The 20720-nt window shown below is 31.6% G+C and overlaps 1 protein-coding gene across 1 annotated transcript in view; it reads right to left on the bottom strand.

Annotated features, from left to right (window-relative positions):
- LOC126879447 (nose resistant to fluoxetine protein 6-like) overlaps positions 1 to 19588 on the bottom strand; it is a 106693-nt gene extending 87105 nt beyond the window's left edge. The window contains exons 1-2 of the mRNA XM_050642466.1: positions 19426 to 19588; positions 8909 to 8989 (exon numbers count right to left, since the gene is read on the bottom strand). Of these exons, the coding sequence (XP_050498423.1) occupies positions 8909 to 8989; positions 19426 to 19447 (103 nt within the window). The 5' untranslated portion in view covers positions 19448 to 19588. The remainder of the gene's footprint in view (positions 1 to 8908; positions 8990 to 19425) is intronic.
- Between the last annotated feature and the right edge of the window lie 1132 nt (positions 19589 to 20720).

Genomic DNA, 20720 nt, shown 5'->3' with positions numbered 1-20720 from the left:
AGGAACTATTCGATCATTTACAAAAATTCTGGGAGCTGGAAGAAGCCGCTCCTCAGAACACCGATCTCGTTAATGATCACCCCGCTGAAATTAATTTTGTAAAACATGTTAATGTTCTCCCCAATGGACGATATGAGTCCACACTCAATCTCGAACTCCCTATCGAAGATATAGACATGGGAAATTCGTTTCTCTCGGCAAAAAGACGTTTTCTAAGTCTCGAGAAACGTTTTCAACTCAACCCTGATTTATTGGAAAAGTATCAGGACATTATATCGGAATATCTCAATAACGGACAAATAATTCAAGTGCCGTTAAAAATGCTAAATGACTCAGGTAAACCTAATTACTTTCTCCCTCACTTTCCCGTTTTCAAATCCAACTCTACTACTTCCACTCGTATAGTTTTCGATCCAAACAATAAATCGTCTACGGGAATCTCCCTCAGTGACGTCATAGACAAAGGTTATGTCGTCCAACATGAACTTTTTGACATTCTCGCTAAGTTTCGTCAGTTTAAATTCGCACTAGTAGGCGACATCAAGGCTATGTTCCTACAAATCGCCATTTGTCCCACTGAAACATTTCTGTTAAATTTTCTCTTTAGGGACAATATTCAGCAGCCTTTACGGTGCTATCAATTTCAAAGATTACCCTTCGGGCTCCCAAGTAGCCCATTTATCGCTCAAAGAGTTATCAAGCACATCGCTGACAACAACAAACATACCCACGAACTTGCTACTAGTGTTCTGCAAGAATCTATCTATATGGATGACCTGATCAGCGGTGCTGACAGTCTTCATGAATTAAGTTGTCTTTTCGAACAATTAACTTCTTTGCTAGAAACCCATGGTTTCCTCCTCCACAAGTGGAACTGCAGTTCTTCAGAATTTCTGTCTCAACACAATTTAAATCCCGTCTCTGAAGTCAGTCTTAACTTCACGGGATCTGATAAAGTCTTAGGCATATTCTGGGATTCAGAACGCGACCACTTTTCGTTTAAAACTCCTATCTTCAAATTGGCTAATTTTGTTACTAAACGTACTATTCTCTCCTACATTGCTACTTTGTATGACCCGCTAGGATGGTTATCCCCTGTTCTTGTGAACGCTAAGCTCTTGATACAGGAAATATGGTCCCAGAAACTGGACTGGGATCAACCCATTGACTCACCCATCATTATGAAAAATTGGCAAAACCTCTTATCGACATTCAAAACTATAGAAGAGGTCAAGGTACCTCGATGCTTACTTTTACAAAAAAAAGTTGTTGATGTTCAATTAATTATTTTCACCGACGCATCGGAAAAAATATACAGCACTTGTGTGTATCTCAAAGCGACATACTCAGACTTTTCTGTATCGTCGCGGCTTATCGCTTCTAAAAACAAAATTTCTCCGCTAAAAAATAAACTCACCATCCCCAAATTGGAACTTTGTGGAATAGTGTTGGGAGTCACTCTGGCTCATAGACTTTTTCACATCTTCAAGAAAAATTTGAGTATATCTTCATCTCATCTCTTTGCTGACTCTACAATTGCCTTGTCTTGGATACTTTCTAAAAAACACATTTGGAACATTTTTGTACAAAACAGAATTCAAAAGGTCAATTCCTTGTTGGAAACTTTTCCTTGTGATTTCCATTTCGTCAGAAGTCACGAAAACATCGCTGACCCCGCTTCCAGAGGGATAAATGTCTTTGATAATCCCCAGACCACCGAAGACTGGTTATGCGGACCTAGCTTTATTAGAGACAATCCCATCGATTTTTCTCTTCATCAAATTCCTCATTTTCAGGATGATCTTCCTGAATTAAGGAAGTTAGTTGTCTCAAACATAGCAACAATAGGGGGAAAACTTATCGTTTTCCTCCATTTTATCGTTGTTACCCCTTGTGTATATAAACTCTAATTTCTTCAAACATTTCTTATCGTTGTGCACATCTTTGCCAATCCCCTCTCTTCGAGGTGATATAGGCCATCTCTCTCGCCTGTCGCCCCCGGCAATATGTACAATAAATATATTATACACGGCTCACTAAAATAATTAGTTACGCCCCTGTACTACTGATTACTTAAAATTCAAGTAGTATTTATGTAACCTTTCTGGAAACTCCAGGTTATTGTTGAGACTCGCATTTGAACCCCTCGCCGGGGCAGATCGTCAAAAGCTTCCTAACGAGAATCATCTCTAATCTATCGACGCTCCCGCTATTCGTAAAAAAGGCCGCATTTTACCGGCTTTTTTTGCTATCGTTTTATACCGCTCAGATAATTCAATCTGCTCAGTATTATCGACGATGATTTATTTAGCGTATTAGTGAGTGCCTTACAAATGAACCAAATGGATTATGGAATTCAATCAGAGCTCTGATGTGACACGTCATCAAGGAATAAAACTGTAAGTACTCTACATGTATGTGAACATAACTTATTAGTCGTGATACTGTATGCATTTTGAACCATATACCTCTCGTAGCAAATATTCTTTGTGCCATTTATGCAGATAATACTTTAAATTACATATGAAAAATCGTTATCTACTCTTAACCAGCTTACCTATGGGAATATACTCTATAACCGTACAATAAGTATAGGTTACTATTGTTAAGGATACTTTACGTATTGCCTAAACAGGCATTTTAACGAGTCCGACACGTAGAACATGTCACATCACAGGAATTATATTGGTGATGAATAGCAGTCTGATTTTTGCATAAGAGTTTAATGAAAGGTTAAAAAAGCAATTGGAAGATCTGTCCGACAAAATTAATGGGAAGTTTTCGTAGTCGGACATTCTAAACAGGTAAGATATAGACAAAAATGCTGGTGATAAATAGCTTTCCGACAAAGACGAAATTTAATTATGTAAATTATTCCTTACCAAGGATGACTGTTGTCGGAAAAAAATAAGGGGTAGGTTTTGTAGTCGGACAATTTAAAAAAATAATTTTTGAAATTTCAATAAGGGGTGACTATTCTATGTCAAAAGTACCTGCAATCAATTACAATCGATATCTTTCGATTTATGTCAACATCATTTAGATACCTCACTGTAATACATTTATAGTAGATCAGGCAAATTATATTATGGATTGAGTGGTCTAGCTATCTTTGTCTGCCACATGCGCGGGATCGTTTGGTTAAAAGAGATAGATAGACCACCTATCGACTTTTTGCACTGTATTCCCTGTCTACCCTTATGTCTATGAATACATTTCCATTTAAAAAAAAAAAACTGTCACTTTTGACAATAATTCATAATAAATTGCAATCGTAACTTAAATTTAAACTAATCGATTTATTTTGGCAGCAAATTATTTCTTGCCATGTGACATATTAATTACATTATTATTTCATTTGTAGAAAGTTGAGAAAAATTACGTTATACAATTTTAGTAATAATTTATTTAGGTACCCTTTTTCATTCAAGCAAAGCATTATAGCACGAAGAATGATATTCAATAGAACTTTCACAATTATCTGGCAACTGAACCTCATTGAATTGATGACCAAGTATTTTACTAACTTTGTAAAATGTTCGAAAATTACTCAAAAATATTCCGTTGAATGGTTTCACTTTTGATTTGGCGACTTAAAATTTAAACTGTTGACACTCAAAAATAGACACAAAAACACTCCATAGCTAATATAAATTTTAATTTCCAACACACGTGGCAAACAGAAACTCAGAGACCATGTACTTTCAAATACTACTTTGTATAGCACAAAGTGTCACACTGACAAATACAGCCTTCTAATACATACTTCTAAGCATAATGTGTCATATTTACGTCTATTCTTATAAGCACCGAAGTTTTAGACTCTTCACATTTTTCAATGTCGTTTACAGGGTTAAGATTTGAGTATGGAAAAAAATGTATACAACGTTTTTTGTAGGAAATTTTCCGTACTTTCTGATGCGCCTAATTAGAAAACCCTAAGAGATTGCTTTTATATGTTCTTTGAAATTTTTTATTGTCATTTTGAGAATATCTAGAACAAACTCCACCCAAAAAAATAATTGTTTTGCAATAATATACATGCATTGATACTTATCTCACTGTTTTTGGAGTGTGCATGTATATATATGCACATGCAAATATGTGAATATAAATAATAATATACAACTAAAATAGCTTTATCAATATGTGACTAATCATTCTGAAAAAATGTTTTTTATTTATTTCCTTCGATTTGCCCAAACTTTTTGTCCGACATATAACTTTTTGCGTTACAAAATATAATTTGTACATAAACAAATCAAAATTAGCATGCTATTTATCACCAACATTTTTGTCTATATCTTACATGTTTAGAATGTCCGACTAGGAAAATTTCCCACTCATTTTGTCCGACAGAACTTCCAATTGCTTTTTTAACCTTTCATTAAACTCTCATGCAAAAATCAGACTGCTATTCATCACCAACATAGTTCCTGTGATGTGACATGTTCTACGTGTCGGACTAGTTAAAATGCCCAACCTTTTTGTCGGACAAACATTTTTTCATATATTATATAACGTTGGGTATTGAATAAACTTAAAAACAACTTGCTATTTTTCACCATCATAAACTTGTCAGGACGACACGTTTATCATGCTCCACCGTTAAAACTTCCCCTGTTTCAGTGTTCCCGTGCATCAATGTTTGTCCGACTAGACACCCTTAAGCTATTAACAAATTTTCAGCTTGCTATTAATCAACTTTTTTTTCTTACGCGGGATCCAGGTCTATTCCTCATTCCTGTCCAGTTTTCTCTATTGTAGGCGAAGCGGTACTAATTTAGTCCCGCTATTCTATTTAAATCATCGTACCCTCTTTATTGCGCTCTTCCTACGCTTCTTCTTTCTCCACATGGTTCACATCTAATCACATTTCCACTCCAGCTATATATACTTGACTTGACTTCTAGCCGCATATATGGCCCAATTTTATTTTGAAGAATATACTCTTCGTCTTTCAATTTGGTTTTTTTGTTGTTGATATGTAAACCGTGAGTCATACTAAACGTATATACCTACTACTGTCAAAGAGTCTCTGAGAGTCTCCCAAATTGTTGGCTATTAAACCTGTATCGTCAGCATATCTGATGTTGACAAGAACACCATTTATCCCTTTTTCTGCTGACTGATATTTTAATACTTCACGGAAAATAGAGCATACATGGGCGAGAGAATATACATATTACCATCCAACATTACCCATGTAGAGATAAATCCACCAGTTTAGCAAACCACGTGATGGGGAACAATGTTCTATGATTGATGTAGCTCTTAAGGTACTAGTACACCTTAGAAGACCAAAAATAAGCATTTTTTTCAAGATTTTTTTTCTCAGAACCTTTACTAAAAATGAACATAATACTTTTTACATATTACTACATAACTCTTAGAGAATATAAAAAATATATATCTTTTTCATTTATGCACGTACACTAATATTGTAGAGGACGCCAAAGTCGAGGCCTCGAAAAAAAGTAGTTCCGATGGCGGACAATTAATCTCAGGATTGGGATCTCTGAAACAAAAAATCGTACGGCATTTGAAAAAGTTAGGTTTCCTACGTGACAATTTATCACCGTTAGTGGAAAATTCCGCAAAAAAAGGATTTTACGGAAATTTTAAAAAAATTTGTGAAAAAATCGCTCGTTTAAAAAAATTTATTTTTTATTTTTTGGTCAAATTGTGGTAAATTGTCACATAAGAAAACTTCCTTTTTCAAATGCAGTACGATTTTTTTGTTTCAGATATCCCAATCCTGAGATTAACTGTCCGCCATAATTTTTCGAGGCCTCGAGTTTTGCGCCCTCTACAATATTAGTATACGTGCATAAATGAAAAAAGATATATTTTTTGTACTCTCTAAGAGTTAGATATTAATATGTAAAAATATTTATGTTCATTTTTAACACTTGTAAGGCGGTGCGGGGTGCAGCAGCACCCCATACCCCGTTTTTCTCACCATCTTTTTTAATAAATTTTTTTGATTTTTGTCCAATTTTTTATTCGCATTAAATTCAATTCTAAACACATACCACATATTACAGCATACAAAGGCTTTACGTTTACGTGATTTTTTGGAAAAATGACTGTATTGTGCAAATGATGAAAATTTCATATCCTCAATTGGGCGTTTCTGGTGTTCCACTTGGAGCTAACAGAGCTACGGGATAAGGTCGGTGTTACTTATGTCAGAGAAAAAAGACCGAAAGTCCCGACATAACTGTATTATGTGTAAAAACTTTGTGTCGCTCACTCTGTGAAAAATTTCATGTGTTTATCTTGCAACGATAATAATTTTTTTTTAAGAAGAAATGGGTACTTTGTTTGTAAAATTATGTTTCATACTATAATAAACAAGTCCCAATTATCTTTCAAATCAATTTCCCCGACGTTCACATATTAAAAAAATGGATATACAGATAAGGTGCAAATGCACCCCGCACCGTTGTTTACGTAAGAATCTACGCACCGCTTTACGAGGGTTAATAAAGTTTCTGAGAAAAAAATTCTTGAAAAAAATGATTATTTTTGGTCTTCTAAAGTGTACAAGTACCTTAAAGGGATTTTAATAAATCGTATACCTTTTTTAAAGGATTTTTCAATTAAAATTATTTTAATGAGATAGTTCATTTAATTATATAAAATCAACTTTACCTTAAGAATATCCGTGAGAAAAATTATAGCATGTGATTTGTCTTTCAAAAGACAACCACGTGCTCTTATGAGAGGAAAATTCTCGTGTTAGTGATCCCATAGTAAATCACGAGGAAAACCAGTAAACAACCTCATGATACTACCCCGATATGGTAAGTATTTGGTCTTACATTCAGTTTACTCTCAAAATTAACACCAAACTCTGATTTTGTATGTATGTTATTTTAAAATATAAATAATATTAATAATACATAATAAATATAATAATATAATATGTAATAAATATAAATTAGGTATGTATCCTCGATTATGCTATTGACTTACTAATCGTGGGATTTGCTTTCAATTGATTTCATCTTTTAATATGAGTAACCACGTCCTACGGCATTCTGCTAAATATAAAAATTATAGACATATTGGGTCTATTGAATAAAAAGCATTAAAGAAACGGCTTTATTCAATTACTATTAAGTAAATACTTAAATACAAAGAAGTAAAAGCAAATACTTCTTGTTATTCAATAGACCCAATTTATTATAAACGTCAAACAAATTTAGAGCAGGACGGATCTGTTTTGAGGTGGATGTGAGAGATGGCATTCGGATTTTTGCAGATGAAGTTAGGTGACAACTTCAATAATTATAATTGCCTTATGCTCCTTCTCAAATATACCCGGAACATTAATAAAAAAATTTAAATAAAAATATCGATTTTGATCTAGCTTCATTGCTTATAACTTTAAAGCTATTCATTTTGGAACAAAGTCGTAGGAAAAGAAAATGCCTTAAATTATTTCCCTTTCTGCAAAATAGCAATAAATAGAAAATAAGAGGGCAAAAAAACTGTTTTTATTCAATGTTTTTCAACCACTTTGGTTGCACTTAGAACCTTCATAATTCGCTTAGAAAATTCTTACAACATACTTAAACCGTCCACCAAATTTTATTAAAATCGACTTAATAGATTTTGCATAATATTTTGCAATTAAAATTTTTTTTTAAAGTTCAAATGTTTTAAAAACTTTCTGAACAAAAAGTACATTATTTAGAAGTTTGCTAATCTTTTACATATAAAGAGGTTCTCTTCCTATCTAATACACTTTACAGAATTAAAATGGGATTATTTAAGCGGTCTCAGCACTGTTTTAAAGTTATAAACAATGTTTTGGTTTATAAACAAATACAGTGAGGACGTTTGAGTTGGAATAAATTCATTTTCTTGAGAATGGTCGAGTCTTGAGATAAATCCCGAAACATATCGATTTTTATTTTTAAATTATAATTTTTCGGGATTTATCTCCAGAGACGCCTATTCTCGAGAAAATAAATTTATGCCAACTCAAACGTCCTCACTGTATTTGTTTATAAGCCAAAAAATTGTTTATAACTTTAAAACAGTGCTGAGGCCGCTTAAATAATCTGATTTTAATTCTGTAAAGAGTATTAGATAGGTAGAGAACCTCTTTATGTGTAAAAAAATTAGCAAACTTCTAAATGGTCTACTTTTTCTCCAAAAAGTTTCCAAAAATATGAACTTAAAAAAAAAATTAGATTGCAAAATTATTCTTCAAATCTATAAGGTCGATTTTAATGAAATTTGGCGAACGATTTAAGTATGTTGTAAGAATTTTCTAAGCGAATTACAAAAGTTATAAGTGCAACCAAAGTGTTGAAAAACATTGAAAAAAAAATAGGCTTATTTTGCCCCCTTATTTTGTATGTATTGCTATTTTCCAGAAAGGGTAATAATTTAAGATATTTTTAACCAGTCGTTTATAATATCTACAAAATTTAATTATTTTTGTTTTATTTCTCTACAACTTTGTTCCAAAATGAATCGTTTTAAAGTTATAAGCAAAGAAAGTAGAAAAAAATCGATGTTTTTCGAAATGTTTAAATATAAGTCAATTATTATTGTTGAAATTGTCACCTAACTTTATCTGCAAAAATCCGAATGCCACCTCGCACATCCAAAAATAGACGTTTTTTCACAGATCCGCCCTGGTCTAATTTCATTTCCAACTTAAATTGTGGCTATTTCCCAAGTAGTAAAATAGTAAATTTCATAAGATGCCACAAAAAAATTAAAGAGCTTCAGAACAATATTAAAAACTAGAGCTTTCAGAGTTGAATTCAGTGGCCATTAATTACCCCAAATTAGTTACAAAATTTCATTCAAACGAACATTTTTTTATTTCCAATGCAATAAACAGATTTATTAATAGATAACTATGTATATGAGAGATGCTTACCTGATACTGCAGTAGAACATAATAAGAAATAATTTGCAAGACAGGCCAAGATATAGTACAATTTAGTGTTCATGATTATACCTGCAAATAAAAACAAACCACTAAACAACAACCCTGTTAATATAAATAATCCTGGCTTAACAAAGCGTTTGTGTCATTATGATTTTTAATAAGCACATCAAAGCGAGTACCTATAAGCACTGTTAATTACTTCTAATGACCAAACACATTAACATAAATATAGAAAAGGTAAATTAAGTATATTAAGCAATTTCTTTCTAATAACTTATACGTCTCAACTAAAAACTTGTTAAAAAATGTATCCTACATTTGCTGTTACCAGTGCTGGATAAGGGGGCGGGCAAGCCGGGCGACTGCCCCATTCGCCAAATTTTGAGGGGAAAAAAAAAATATTTTTTTAGAATTTATAAATTAAATTTGATCATTTTTATGAGACATTCATGGAATGATTGTGATATTATTTAAAAGAAAACTATTTGTATAGGTAGTCAGAATTCATAAAGCCAAAAACAAAAATTTACTAATAAAAATTTTGGCTGCATACCCACTGCATGATAATAATATACAGGATGATTGATTAGTAGGGTAAAGCTCAATAGCTCCGCTATAGTGATAGATAGCAATAAAAGTTAATAACAAAAATTTTAGCCACCTTTGAGCTTCACATTAAAAAATTAGTTAGAAGTTAGAATATTACAGGGTGTTCGATAACACAGTGGCAGATCAAACTTATGTTTTTTTAAATAGAACACCCTTATATTTTATTTTAAATTCGAAATCCTGTTAACTTCTCCATCACAAAAATATAAAGGTTTGTTAGGTTATATAGGGTATTTACAAAGTTATAACCAATTTTATATAAAAATCGTAACAAGTTCAACTCCCTGTATAAATAAAAATAAGCAAAACAACAATGGTTTATTAATGCCGTGTTTTTTAACGTATTGTCAAAATTTTCAAGAATGGTCGATAATGCTAATTTTCTTTATATAAAATACAGGGTGAGTCAAAACGCAAGTACATTATTTTCTCAGTAATTTTAAATGGAACACCTTGTATTTTATATCACTATTGAAAATTACCATTACCGTACTTTAATTTTTAGATAACATTCCCTTTGTCTAAATTTATTAGTTTTCGAGATATTTTCATTTTTCAATAGACCAGTAGCGTGGCCACCCAAATCACCAGAATTTAATAAACTGGACCGATTTTTTTGTGGTTACGTTAATAATGAAGTTTATAAAATACCTCCAACAACAAGGGATGAGATGAAAAATAGAATACAAAGTGTATTTCGATGTGTTAATTTACAAATGCTCCGTAGAGTAAGTAGCTCATTCAATGATCGTTTTTAGGTGTACATAAATGTGTTAGGAGATAATTTTGAACACCTTATGTAATTAAATATTAAAAATACTTTATTAAAAGTAGCTTATAATTTTTTCAAACATGTTTTTTTGCAAAATGTATTACTGATAAATTATGTTTCGTTCTTTATGTGTTACATTGTTACATTTACATACAAAAGTAGTGTTTAATTGTCTTCACAAAATATTGAATTTTGTGTTTGTGTGTTTTTTTGTAAAATTTATTACTAATTTTCTTTGTTTATTTTTTGCATTTACATAAAAAGATAGTTTTTAATTGTTTCAAAAATGTTGCATGTAGTGGTTGTGTTTTTGTTTGTAAACTGTATTACTAATAAATTATTTTTATTTCACTATTTGCTACAGTGTTACATTGATTACCGAATTATCAATTCGGTAATCTTCAATTGTCAATTCATTCATGGCTTACTTAAAATTTAGATAAATTTAAACACCTAAAATAATTTGCTCTGAAAAATGAAAATGTCTCGAAAACTAATCAATTTGGGCATAGGGAATGTTAATTAAAGTACGTTAATGTTACTTTTCAATAATGATATAAAATACAGGGTGTTCTATTTAACATTACTGAGAAAATAATGTACTTGCGTTTTGACTCACCCTGTATTTGATATAAAGAAAATTAGCAATATCAATAATTCTTAAAAATTATGACAATAAATAAAAAAATATGGCATTAAGAAACCATTGCTGTTGTGCTTATTTTTATTTATACAGGGAGTTGAACTTGTTACGATTTTCATACAAAATTGGTTATAACTTTGTAAATACCCTGTATAACATTGCAAACCTTTATACTTTTGTGATGGAGAAGTTAACAGGATTTCGAATATAAAATAAAATATAGGGTGTTCTATTTAAAAAAACATAAGTTAGGTCTGCCACTGTGTTATCGAATACCCTGTAGCATTCTAACTAATTTTGTAATATGAAGCTTAAAGGTGGCTAAAATTTTTGTTATTAATTTTTATTGCTATCTATTACTATAGCGGATCTATTGAGCTTTACCCTACTAATAAATCACCCTGTAGAACTAAAATAAGTAATAACATCAAGATTGTAGGACACCTAGTATAGCCTTAGGGCCACGATAACTAACGCAGGTGGATGCGCTAGAGAAATAAGACAGAAAACATCAATAGCAGAGAATGAAATAGCTGACTAAAATCTGGAGAAGCCATCATATCAGTGTAGGTCAGATGTCCTGTGTTTCCAGTTTTTCTATATGCATCGGAATGTCGGACCCTCAAGAAAATCAAGAAAAACAGCATAGAGCTGTTCTGCTGGAGAATTGAGATCTGACAATTCTGATCTGAACATTAGATTTGAGAATCTGAAAAGATTGGAAGCCGGCAGAACAAATGCCACAATACTAGTCAACAACTGAACATCAATGAAAATGTTAAGGACACATAGAACAAATACGTAATAGCCTATTTTGGACATGGATTTTTATGGAATTTACTTGTGAAGGTCGCAATACAGGCTCACGTGAAAGATAAAAGCACCAGAGGCAGATACTCTACTACAGCGTTTCCCAAATGGTGGGTCGCGAGCCGGTACCGGGCCCCGAAAGCAAAATGCCGGGTCGCCTGGCTTTGCCGAACAGGTTTTTTTTATAAATAAAAAGAGAATTAATAGCTACCATAAAGAATATGTGTTTGAATTTTCTCAGAACGCTCAATCTGAAAACCTTGTACTGACTTCTTATGAAATATCAAAATTAATTGTTGAAACAGGTTATCCACACACAATTGCCAAGAAATTAATAGTTCTACCAATGAAAATATTAGCATCTCGGATAATATGTGATGAAAAGCAGGAAAAGCAAGAAGTGAATTCGCTGGCTCTATCAAATAACATATTGAAGCGTAGGATTGTGGAGATAGCAGATAATATTGAAGAAACTATTATGTCACTTAAAGGACTATAACTATTTTTCCTTGCAACTTGATGAAAGTACAGACATATCAGATAATGCTAATCTAATATGTTTTGTAAGACACGATTTTAAAAATACTATTCACGAAGAATTTCTATTTTGTAAATCTTTGTCAACAAGAACAACAGCTGAAGAAATATTTAATCTGTTTGCTAGCTACATTAGTGATAATGGAATTGAATAAAATAAATGTGTGGGACTTAGTAGCGATGGATCACGGACAATGGCACGCACTGGTACTGTACTTTTTCCTGGGATCAAAGCCTTAGCACCAGAATGCATTTGGGTGCATTTAGCATCCACAGAGAAGTATTAGCTGTCAAAAAAATGCCACTGATTTTAACCGAATCTATGAAGGAGAGTGTAAATTTTTTAAACTTCATAAAATCTCGTTCACTGAACTCACAAAGTATTTTCTGCTTTGTGAAAAGAAATAGGATGTGAACATGAAGATCTTATTTTGCACTGCGAAGTGCGTTGGCTATCAAAAAGGAATGTTTTAGAAAGACCTATTGAATTGAAGGAAGAAATTTCAATATTCTTGGAAGCACATCCACCAACGGCTAGGGATGCAATATTTCAATTTAAAGAGAGTTTTCATGATGTCAATTGGTTAATCAAGGTAGCCTACCTTTGTGATATTTTTGACTTCTTAAACAATTTAAATATGACATTTCAAGGTAGCAATGTAACTTGTATTTAAAGTACAAGAGAAGGTGAAAGCTGCAACAATAAAACTTAATTTGTAGACACGTCGCGCGGAAGCAGGAAATTACAAAGCTTTTGCAAAGCTAACTGAACTACAAAAAAATAATATCGTAAATTCATTGTCGGATGAGATTTCAGCGGCTTTCAGGAAACACCCGATAGGACTGGACGCAAGAGACAAATCTGAAGGAATACTTTCCCCCATCCACAGCAACAAAGCGGCATGGATAAGGTATCCATTTACAGTGGACGTATAATCCGTGACAGAACTTCGGATTTAGATGTTCAGTCAGTAATTGAACTATCTTGTGATAGGGCACTCAAAGACATATTAGAAAAATACCACTGATAGATTTTTGGCTGTTTTTCGGCCAGGAGTAGGTACCCAGTTTTAGCAGAAAAGGCGATAAAATTTCTAATTCCTTTTGTTACGACCTATAAGTGTGAGGTAGGGTTTTTAACACTGCTTTTCCTTAAAAATTTAACATCTACTTCTCATTAATATTTGATTATTATTTTGTTTAAGTATTACATTTTTGTTTGAGCAAATGATTCTTTATTAAAATATAAATATAAAGCTGTAATAAATATTTAAATATGTTTTTTTGTACACACACCAGGCTATGCAAAAAATTAGTGGGTCACGAAGGATAAGCACAAAAATAACCTGGCCACGGAAAAATAAGTTTGGGAAACGCTGCTCTACGAGGTACGCCGACCACATCATCCATTAACGTTCCACTATCAGATAATGCAAGAATGGCGGAAGATCTAAAAATGGAGGACTATCGGCATATCAACTTGTGATGCCTCATGATAACATAATACCTGTATCAAATTAGCAAATAAGAAGAAAAAAGATAGTACGTACTAGTCCTCAAAGATATTTTAGAAAATTAAATAAAGGAAAATTCCGAAAAACAAAATTATAGCTAAAGAACGACCATAAAGGAAAAACAAAGTAAGTAAATAATAATACTAAACCCACACTTTCCAGGTCCTAAAAAATAGAAGAAAATTTAATAGGGGAATGCATATAGATTTTCACTTCGGAAAAATCAAACAAGATAGAACTTTTTGTAATTTCATTAAGAAATGTTTAATAAACAACATATCAAAAAGTTCTGCTCGAGAAGTGGGTGCTTTATTTTTTATTAAACAAATGAACTACGAAATTAGATGTTTTTTAAATAACTCCGAAAATATAAATTTTACAAAAAAAAATTAATTGACCATTGAAAAATTCAGAAAACTTTACAAAAAAAGCCTTATATAAAGAATTTTCTAAAATTAAATCTGTATCTTCTATAATTTTTTATTTACAACGCTAAAGTCACCCTTCTCACAAATATTGGCGCACTGTAAACTAACGTACGGCGAAGTGTACGGTTGAGTTATTTTAATGTAATTCTTTAACTAATGAAATTTTACAAATTGAACATGAAAGAAGAATAATTAAGCTATCTTATGGTTATAATAGAAAGAAACAAAATGTATGGGCATAAGTACGGTATGGGCGGAAAGTGAGCCTTACATGAATTTTATTTAAAAATGATTTAACAATTTGTAACTAATACAATTTTTCTTATAACTTTTGAATAATAATTGAGAGGTAAATCTCTCAATTTACCTTTCAAGCATCTTAGTAAATGATGTTTCATTCAAAAAAAATCTCAAAAATTTAATTCAAATGATATGACGTCTCAAAAAATGTAATTTTTGAAATCTTCTTAGTTTTATAGAATTACCACCACTTTAAGACGGTATTACTCAAGTTTGAACACATATATTACAGCTTTATAAGTGCTTTTTTAAAGCCTAGGATGTAATTTTTAAATTTCACTAAATTATTTTACTTTAGAAATTAAATAAACTATTTCTTTTTAAGAAAATTAAGAAAGATAACAAAAATGTAATACAAAAACCGAAAACTACCAGCTAAAAAAATGTTTATACAAAGTGATCAAAAGTTTTCCTGTAAAACTTACCTAAAATACATTTAATAATAAGCTTCAACAATAATAAATGTTCAGCAAAAAAATTTTTTTAGCTCATACAGTATGCCTGCGTAACTTGGAACCTATTGATAACTTTTTTATTATCAGTTTTACGAAAACAGTTTTTCTTTATATAATACTCTGCATCGTATACAGGGTGAGGCAAATAAAGGGCCTATTAGAAATATCTCGACAACTAAAGGCAACAGAATCATGAAAATTGGAATAAAGGGGTTTTGACGGATGATCTATTAAATGAAAATATTTTCATCTCTTTGCAACTTCCAGTTATACCGGGAGTTGCTTATAACCTCGTTTTTTAAATGGGACACCCTGTATATTTTTACATTTTTGGATTCTCTTCGATGTCTTCTTTCTTAAAATATGAGGTATTGTAATATTATACAGGGTATTTTAAAAGATAATTACGTTTTTTTTTATTAATTTCGTAGCGAAATTAACACCCTGTAGAATTGTAGTAGTTTGACATCTAAAACTCTACTTACGTTCAAATGATTTTTAATATACTCTACTATTGTTAAGAATCATTAGTATAGCTAAATTTTTAATTTTAGTATACAGTGTTGGTCGAAATTCGGAATGAGTATTTTCTGAGTTTTCTTAAATGGAACACCCTGTATTTTAGTATTGTAATGAAATGATATTTTATGGTACTTTTTTATTTCTTAAGCATTCCCTATAGCTAACTGCTTTAATTTGTGCTTAATTGTTAATCGCACCAACAATCTTAACTAAGTAGGTATTTCGATAGCTAAACCATTATTGGTAATTTTAAGGACCAGTCTGGATTAATATGTATTTATTTCTGAAAAATTATTTGGGATTGAGTATTTTCACGGCCAACCTAATAAAATTTTACGTATTTTTTGTTGGAATTAATGCTTAGCTTGAATCACCAATAACTCACAAATTAAAGCAGTTAGGTATAGGGAATGCTTAAGAAATATAAAAGTACTATAAAATATCATTTCACTACAATACAAAAATACAGGGTGTTCCATTTAAGAAAACTCAGAAAATACTCATTCCGAGTTTCGACCAACCCTGTATACTAAAATTAAAAATTTAGCTATACTAATGATTCTTAACAATAGTAGAGTATATTAAAAATCATTTGAACGTAAGTAGAGTTTTAGATGTCAAACTACTACAATTCTACAGGGTGTGAATTTTGCTACGAAATTAATAAAAAAACGTAATTATCTTTTAAAATACCCTGTATAATATTACAAAACCTTATATTTTAAGAAAGAAGACATCGAAGAGAATCCAAAAATGTAAAAATATATCCCATTTAAAAAAACGAAGTTATAAGCAACTTCCGGTATAACCGGAAGTTGCAAAGAGATGAAAATATTTTCATTTAATAGACCATTCTTCAAAACCCCTGTATTCCAATTTTCACGATTCTCTTACCTTTAGTTCTCGAGATATGTCTAATAGGCCAGTTATCTGCCTCACCCTATATAATCTAATGGTAGGGGAGCCCAAGAGGGGATTTTTGCAGTTACTCGAGCGCGTCAGATTATCATATGGGAGAAACCTGGTACCCTGCAGATGTACCTCTACCATATATTGGCTCTTAACACAGGGAAGTTCGTTAAGGGGGGCCAGAAAAATAATATCTATGGTTAAAAATACTCGAAATTGTCAGATTAAGATAAGGTAAGTTAAGTACATGAAATAGAGTGTATATTTACAAAATCTAACGATTTGAGCGGGGCGTAAGGAAATGGGTGGGTCAAAAATTTTCACAAAAGAAAAGCGAATATTTCGCGAAAGGAACGTCAGATCGAAAAACTAAAAAATACGTCTTCAATATTCTCCAAAAATCTATCGAATGGTACTAAACATGACTCCCCACGGAGAGGGGTGGGGGTAAATTTAAAATTTTAAATACAAACCCCGCGATATTTCGCAAAATCAACATCAGATGGAAAAACTGCAAAATACCCTTTCAAAATGTTTTTGAAAAATCTATCGAATGGTACCAAACACGACCCCCATGGGGACGGGGTGGGGGGTTACTTTAAAATCTTAAATGGGACCCCCAAATTTTTAATGCAAATTTGGATTCTTTACGTAAAAATAAGCAACTTTTATTCGAGACATTTTTTCGAATTATGGATAGATGGCGCTATAATCGCAAAAAACCATTGTTGGAAATGGGAAATTGAATTAAAAAATGACAAGCGCCCGCTAAAATGGAAAATTTTACTTAACTTTTTTTGATTTTAGGACCTAATAATCACAACCCAATTGGTCCCCATAGCGCTCGAGTGACTGTAAATTTAGCATACTTTACTCCCCTACTATAAGATGCAATCATCAAATATCAAATTTAATTAATGATATACGAGGTATGTCAAAAAATATGAATTTCACTCAAGAGTAAAGTACCTTTACATTTCACAATATCGAAAATTGTTATTAGGAGAAGTTGTTTGGAATTAAAAAATTTGTTTTAGTGTTTAATTACATCCTTCTAATTACAATATTGTGAATAATAAAGGCACTTAACTCTTAAAAAAATTCATATTTTTTACATACCTCGTATAAAATTAAAAAAGTTTGATATCTGATGGTTGTAGCTCAGATTTTAGACCAGGGAGAGCATTTTATGAAGAATAACTTTTTTTCGTAAAAGTGATAATAAAATAGTTATCATAATTGTAATAAAATGATGATGAGTAATTTGAGAAAAAATTGAATTTATTTTTCCATTAGAATGATGTTATTGCATATCTAGACATAGTCTCTAATTCCAAACAACTTTTCATAATAGCATTTTTTGATATTCTGGAATATAAAGGTACTTTACTCTTTAACGAAATTCATATTTAAAAAGTTTTCCATGTGGTTCCTAGTTACGCAGACACACTGTGTAAGAGCTTCTGTATAAGAATTTTCAAATTGCAATGCCATATTCGATAAATGCATAATCAAAAACAAAATATTTGATCAAAGTAAAATGATGAATTTAACGATATTTTTAAAATTATTTATACAAAACAATTGTTATTGTTTAAACAATTAATAAACAATTAGCGGCCAAATCAAGCGAGTAGAACTTTTTACTTTAACATTGTATATAAACTAACAAAAAAAGTTTTAGAAAAATATAAGCTTGTTTGAATTTTTTGGAAACAATGGATGTTTTCGTTCTAATTGCACTCCCCTATAATACACAATAAATTATTAGAATTTTTTAAAATTATGCTTATTACATAATTTTGATCCCTCTTAAAAACCAGTCCAAATCTTGGCCGTGAAAACATCCGTTAATCCAATTTCGGATTTTTAAAGATTTTAAATAAAACAAAAGTGATTTAAAGTGAGATGGAAGTAAGATCGAAAGTATCAACGAGTACCTATACAGTGATGAGCGCGCTAACAACCGGCAAAATAGCACAAAAGATGGAAAACCTATTAAGTTGTGAGATAAAAAAAAATAAAACGGAGGTGGGAGATTTAGCTATAAAATCCTATAAATTTATTTATATTGATTGTTTCCCACCTTTACACGTATCAGAGGAGTATGTCAAGTAAAACTGTCACTGTGGTAGTTGCCAAACTTGTCCGATACGGCTAAAGGTGGGAAACAATCAATATAATATAAATTTATAGGTTAATAGGTTAATATCGCTATATTTCCCAGCTCGACTAGTTTCATTTCTTTTTATCTCACAACTGAATACGTTATCCATTTTTCGTGCTATTTTGCCAGTTATTATGCGGCCGGTTATTATCAAACTAGACAAACGTAATCAAACGGCAAAGATAACTAGAAGAATCCGAATGACTTGAGCAGCAGTACAGTGAGTAGAGTATTCAACACTCAGTGATGTGTTAAAAAAAGGTACAAATAAATATAAAGAAAAGGGTAGGTATTTTATATTTTATTACATTGAAAACTTTGACTTGTTTCTAGCAAATATCGCTAAGACACCCATGCCATTTCGTTAGTTGCAATTTTTCAGTTGGTTTAGAGATTGAAAGCTACATATGCATTCTCTAATGATAAACCAACGAGTTTTGAAACCGGTCAGAGTGCTTTGTAGCGCTCTCTAAGCGGACTGAAATATAAGACGGCTTTGGTTTCGTTTTTCAACGAAATGCAAATGTTTATTCATTTTTATAAAAGGGTAGGTAGGTATTCAACAGTTGTATTCTACCAGTTATGACCTATGGAATGGAGACCATGACACAGAGGACGCGAGCACAGTTGTAGTAGAGGAAGACGACATCAAAGCAAAAATGGGAAGAAACTGGCACCAAATAGAACAAAACAGAGGAGAATGGAGAACTCATGGGGAGGCCTTTCTCCAGGAGTGGACGCAAACAGGCTGAAGAAGAAGAAGAAGAAGAAGAAGGAGAAAGATAAATCAATCGAACTTTATTTATTCTATATCTTTATTAACAGTATTAAAATCTTACCTCTATTTTTGAAAATCACCATTTATTTATTGTTGAATTATTCTTGACCTTCTCTTATAGTAATTGTTAACATTACAACTAGTTAATTTAGTAACTTACTAATTACTTTAAATAACCTACAACCTTTCACTTCAAGAGATTCTTTAAAAATATCTTTCTATCATAATATTGTAATATTGATAACTTTATCAAGTCATTCTAAAGTATATTTAGGGGTTAAAGGGCAAACGAATTTAGATAGTGATGCGATATCTATTACCTTTAGTGTGATTTATTATATTACTATCACACAATTTTTTTCTTAAATGTTAAACGGTGTATGAATGCATTACACTCATTTTATAATACGAGCAGTGGCGTAGCTGAAGATTGAGGGGGCCCCCGCGACAATTTTTGTGGGCCCCGTATTATAAACATAACGACAACTAATAACAGTACTTATAATTAAATATGTGTAAATGACAATAATTGGCCTTTTTTTAATAAGTCTTCATTAGTTATGAATAGACATGAAAACCTATTATACATGTAGGTACATATCTTAATCCGACAAACTTCTTAATAAGTTGTTGCGATATTATATCTAAATTTACATTGAAAACATTAACTACAAAACTTTTTTTGCAAAAAGTTATTTTTTCGTCGCAGCTCAGCTCATCGTAAATTTTTTTAATATGTTTTATTCGTTTATTTTTAAATTCCGGTATAATACTCCACTATTCTGCTATTCCTGCTGCTTTTGCCATAGTTTCGGAAAACGAATTTCTCATTTCTAGAAGATTATAATGAGTTTTTTCAAAAAGTTGAAGGGCGCGACGGTTAACTCTGCCATTTCAGATTGCAAAAGTGTTGATGTTAGACTAATAAAGTTAAGTATTTTAGATTGAATAGTAATGTTAACGACAAATTCAAAATTATTCATAATATGCTCCAATACTGCATTAACTTATAATTGTTCATCATTATTAAGATAGCAATGAAATTTTTGTTAAAGATTTCATTACTTGTCGGAAAGCTCAACGCAAAGCCATAACAGCATCATGTCTGGATGACCAACGGGTTTCACATAACCTTTTAAGTGTTGGCAAACGCGATGGATCCAAAGTCATAATAGTACATAGTACATCCTATCTTTTAATATTTGCACTAAAAGAAACATAATCTTTTTAATTATATCCTAAAAAAAACCAACTCCTGTACACCAACAACGACATCATTTAACACTAGGTTCAGATTATGGGATGCACAATGAATAGGAAGCTGTTTTTTCTATGTCAGTTATACACACCTGAATA

This window comes from Diabrotica virgifera, chromosome 1, assembly GCF_917563875.1.
Source record: "Diabrotica virgifera virgifera chromosome 1, PGI_DIABVI_V3a".
In the NCBI taxonomy this organism is placed as follows: domain Eukaryota; kingdom Metazoa; phylum Arthropoda; class Insecta; order Coleoptera; family Chrysomelidae; genus Diabrotica; species Diabrotica virgifera.
The sequence above is the reverse complement of the archived record's forward strand: the minus strand, read 5'-3'. Positions and strand labels throughout refer to the sequence as shown.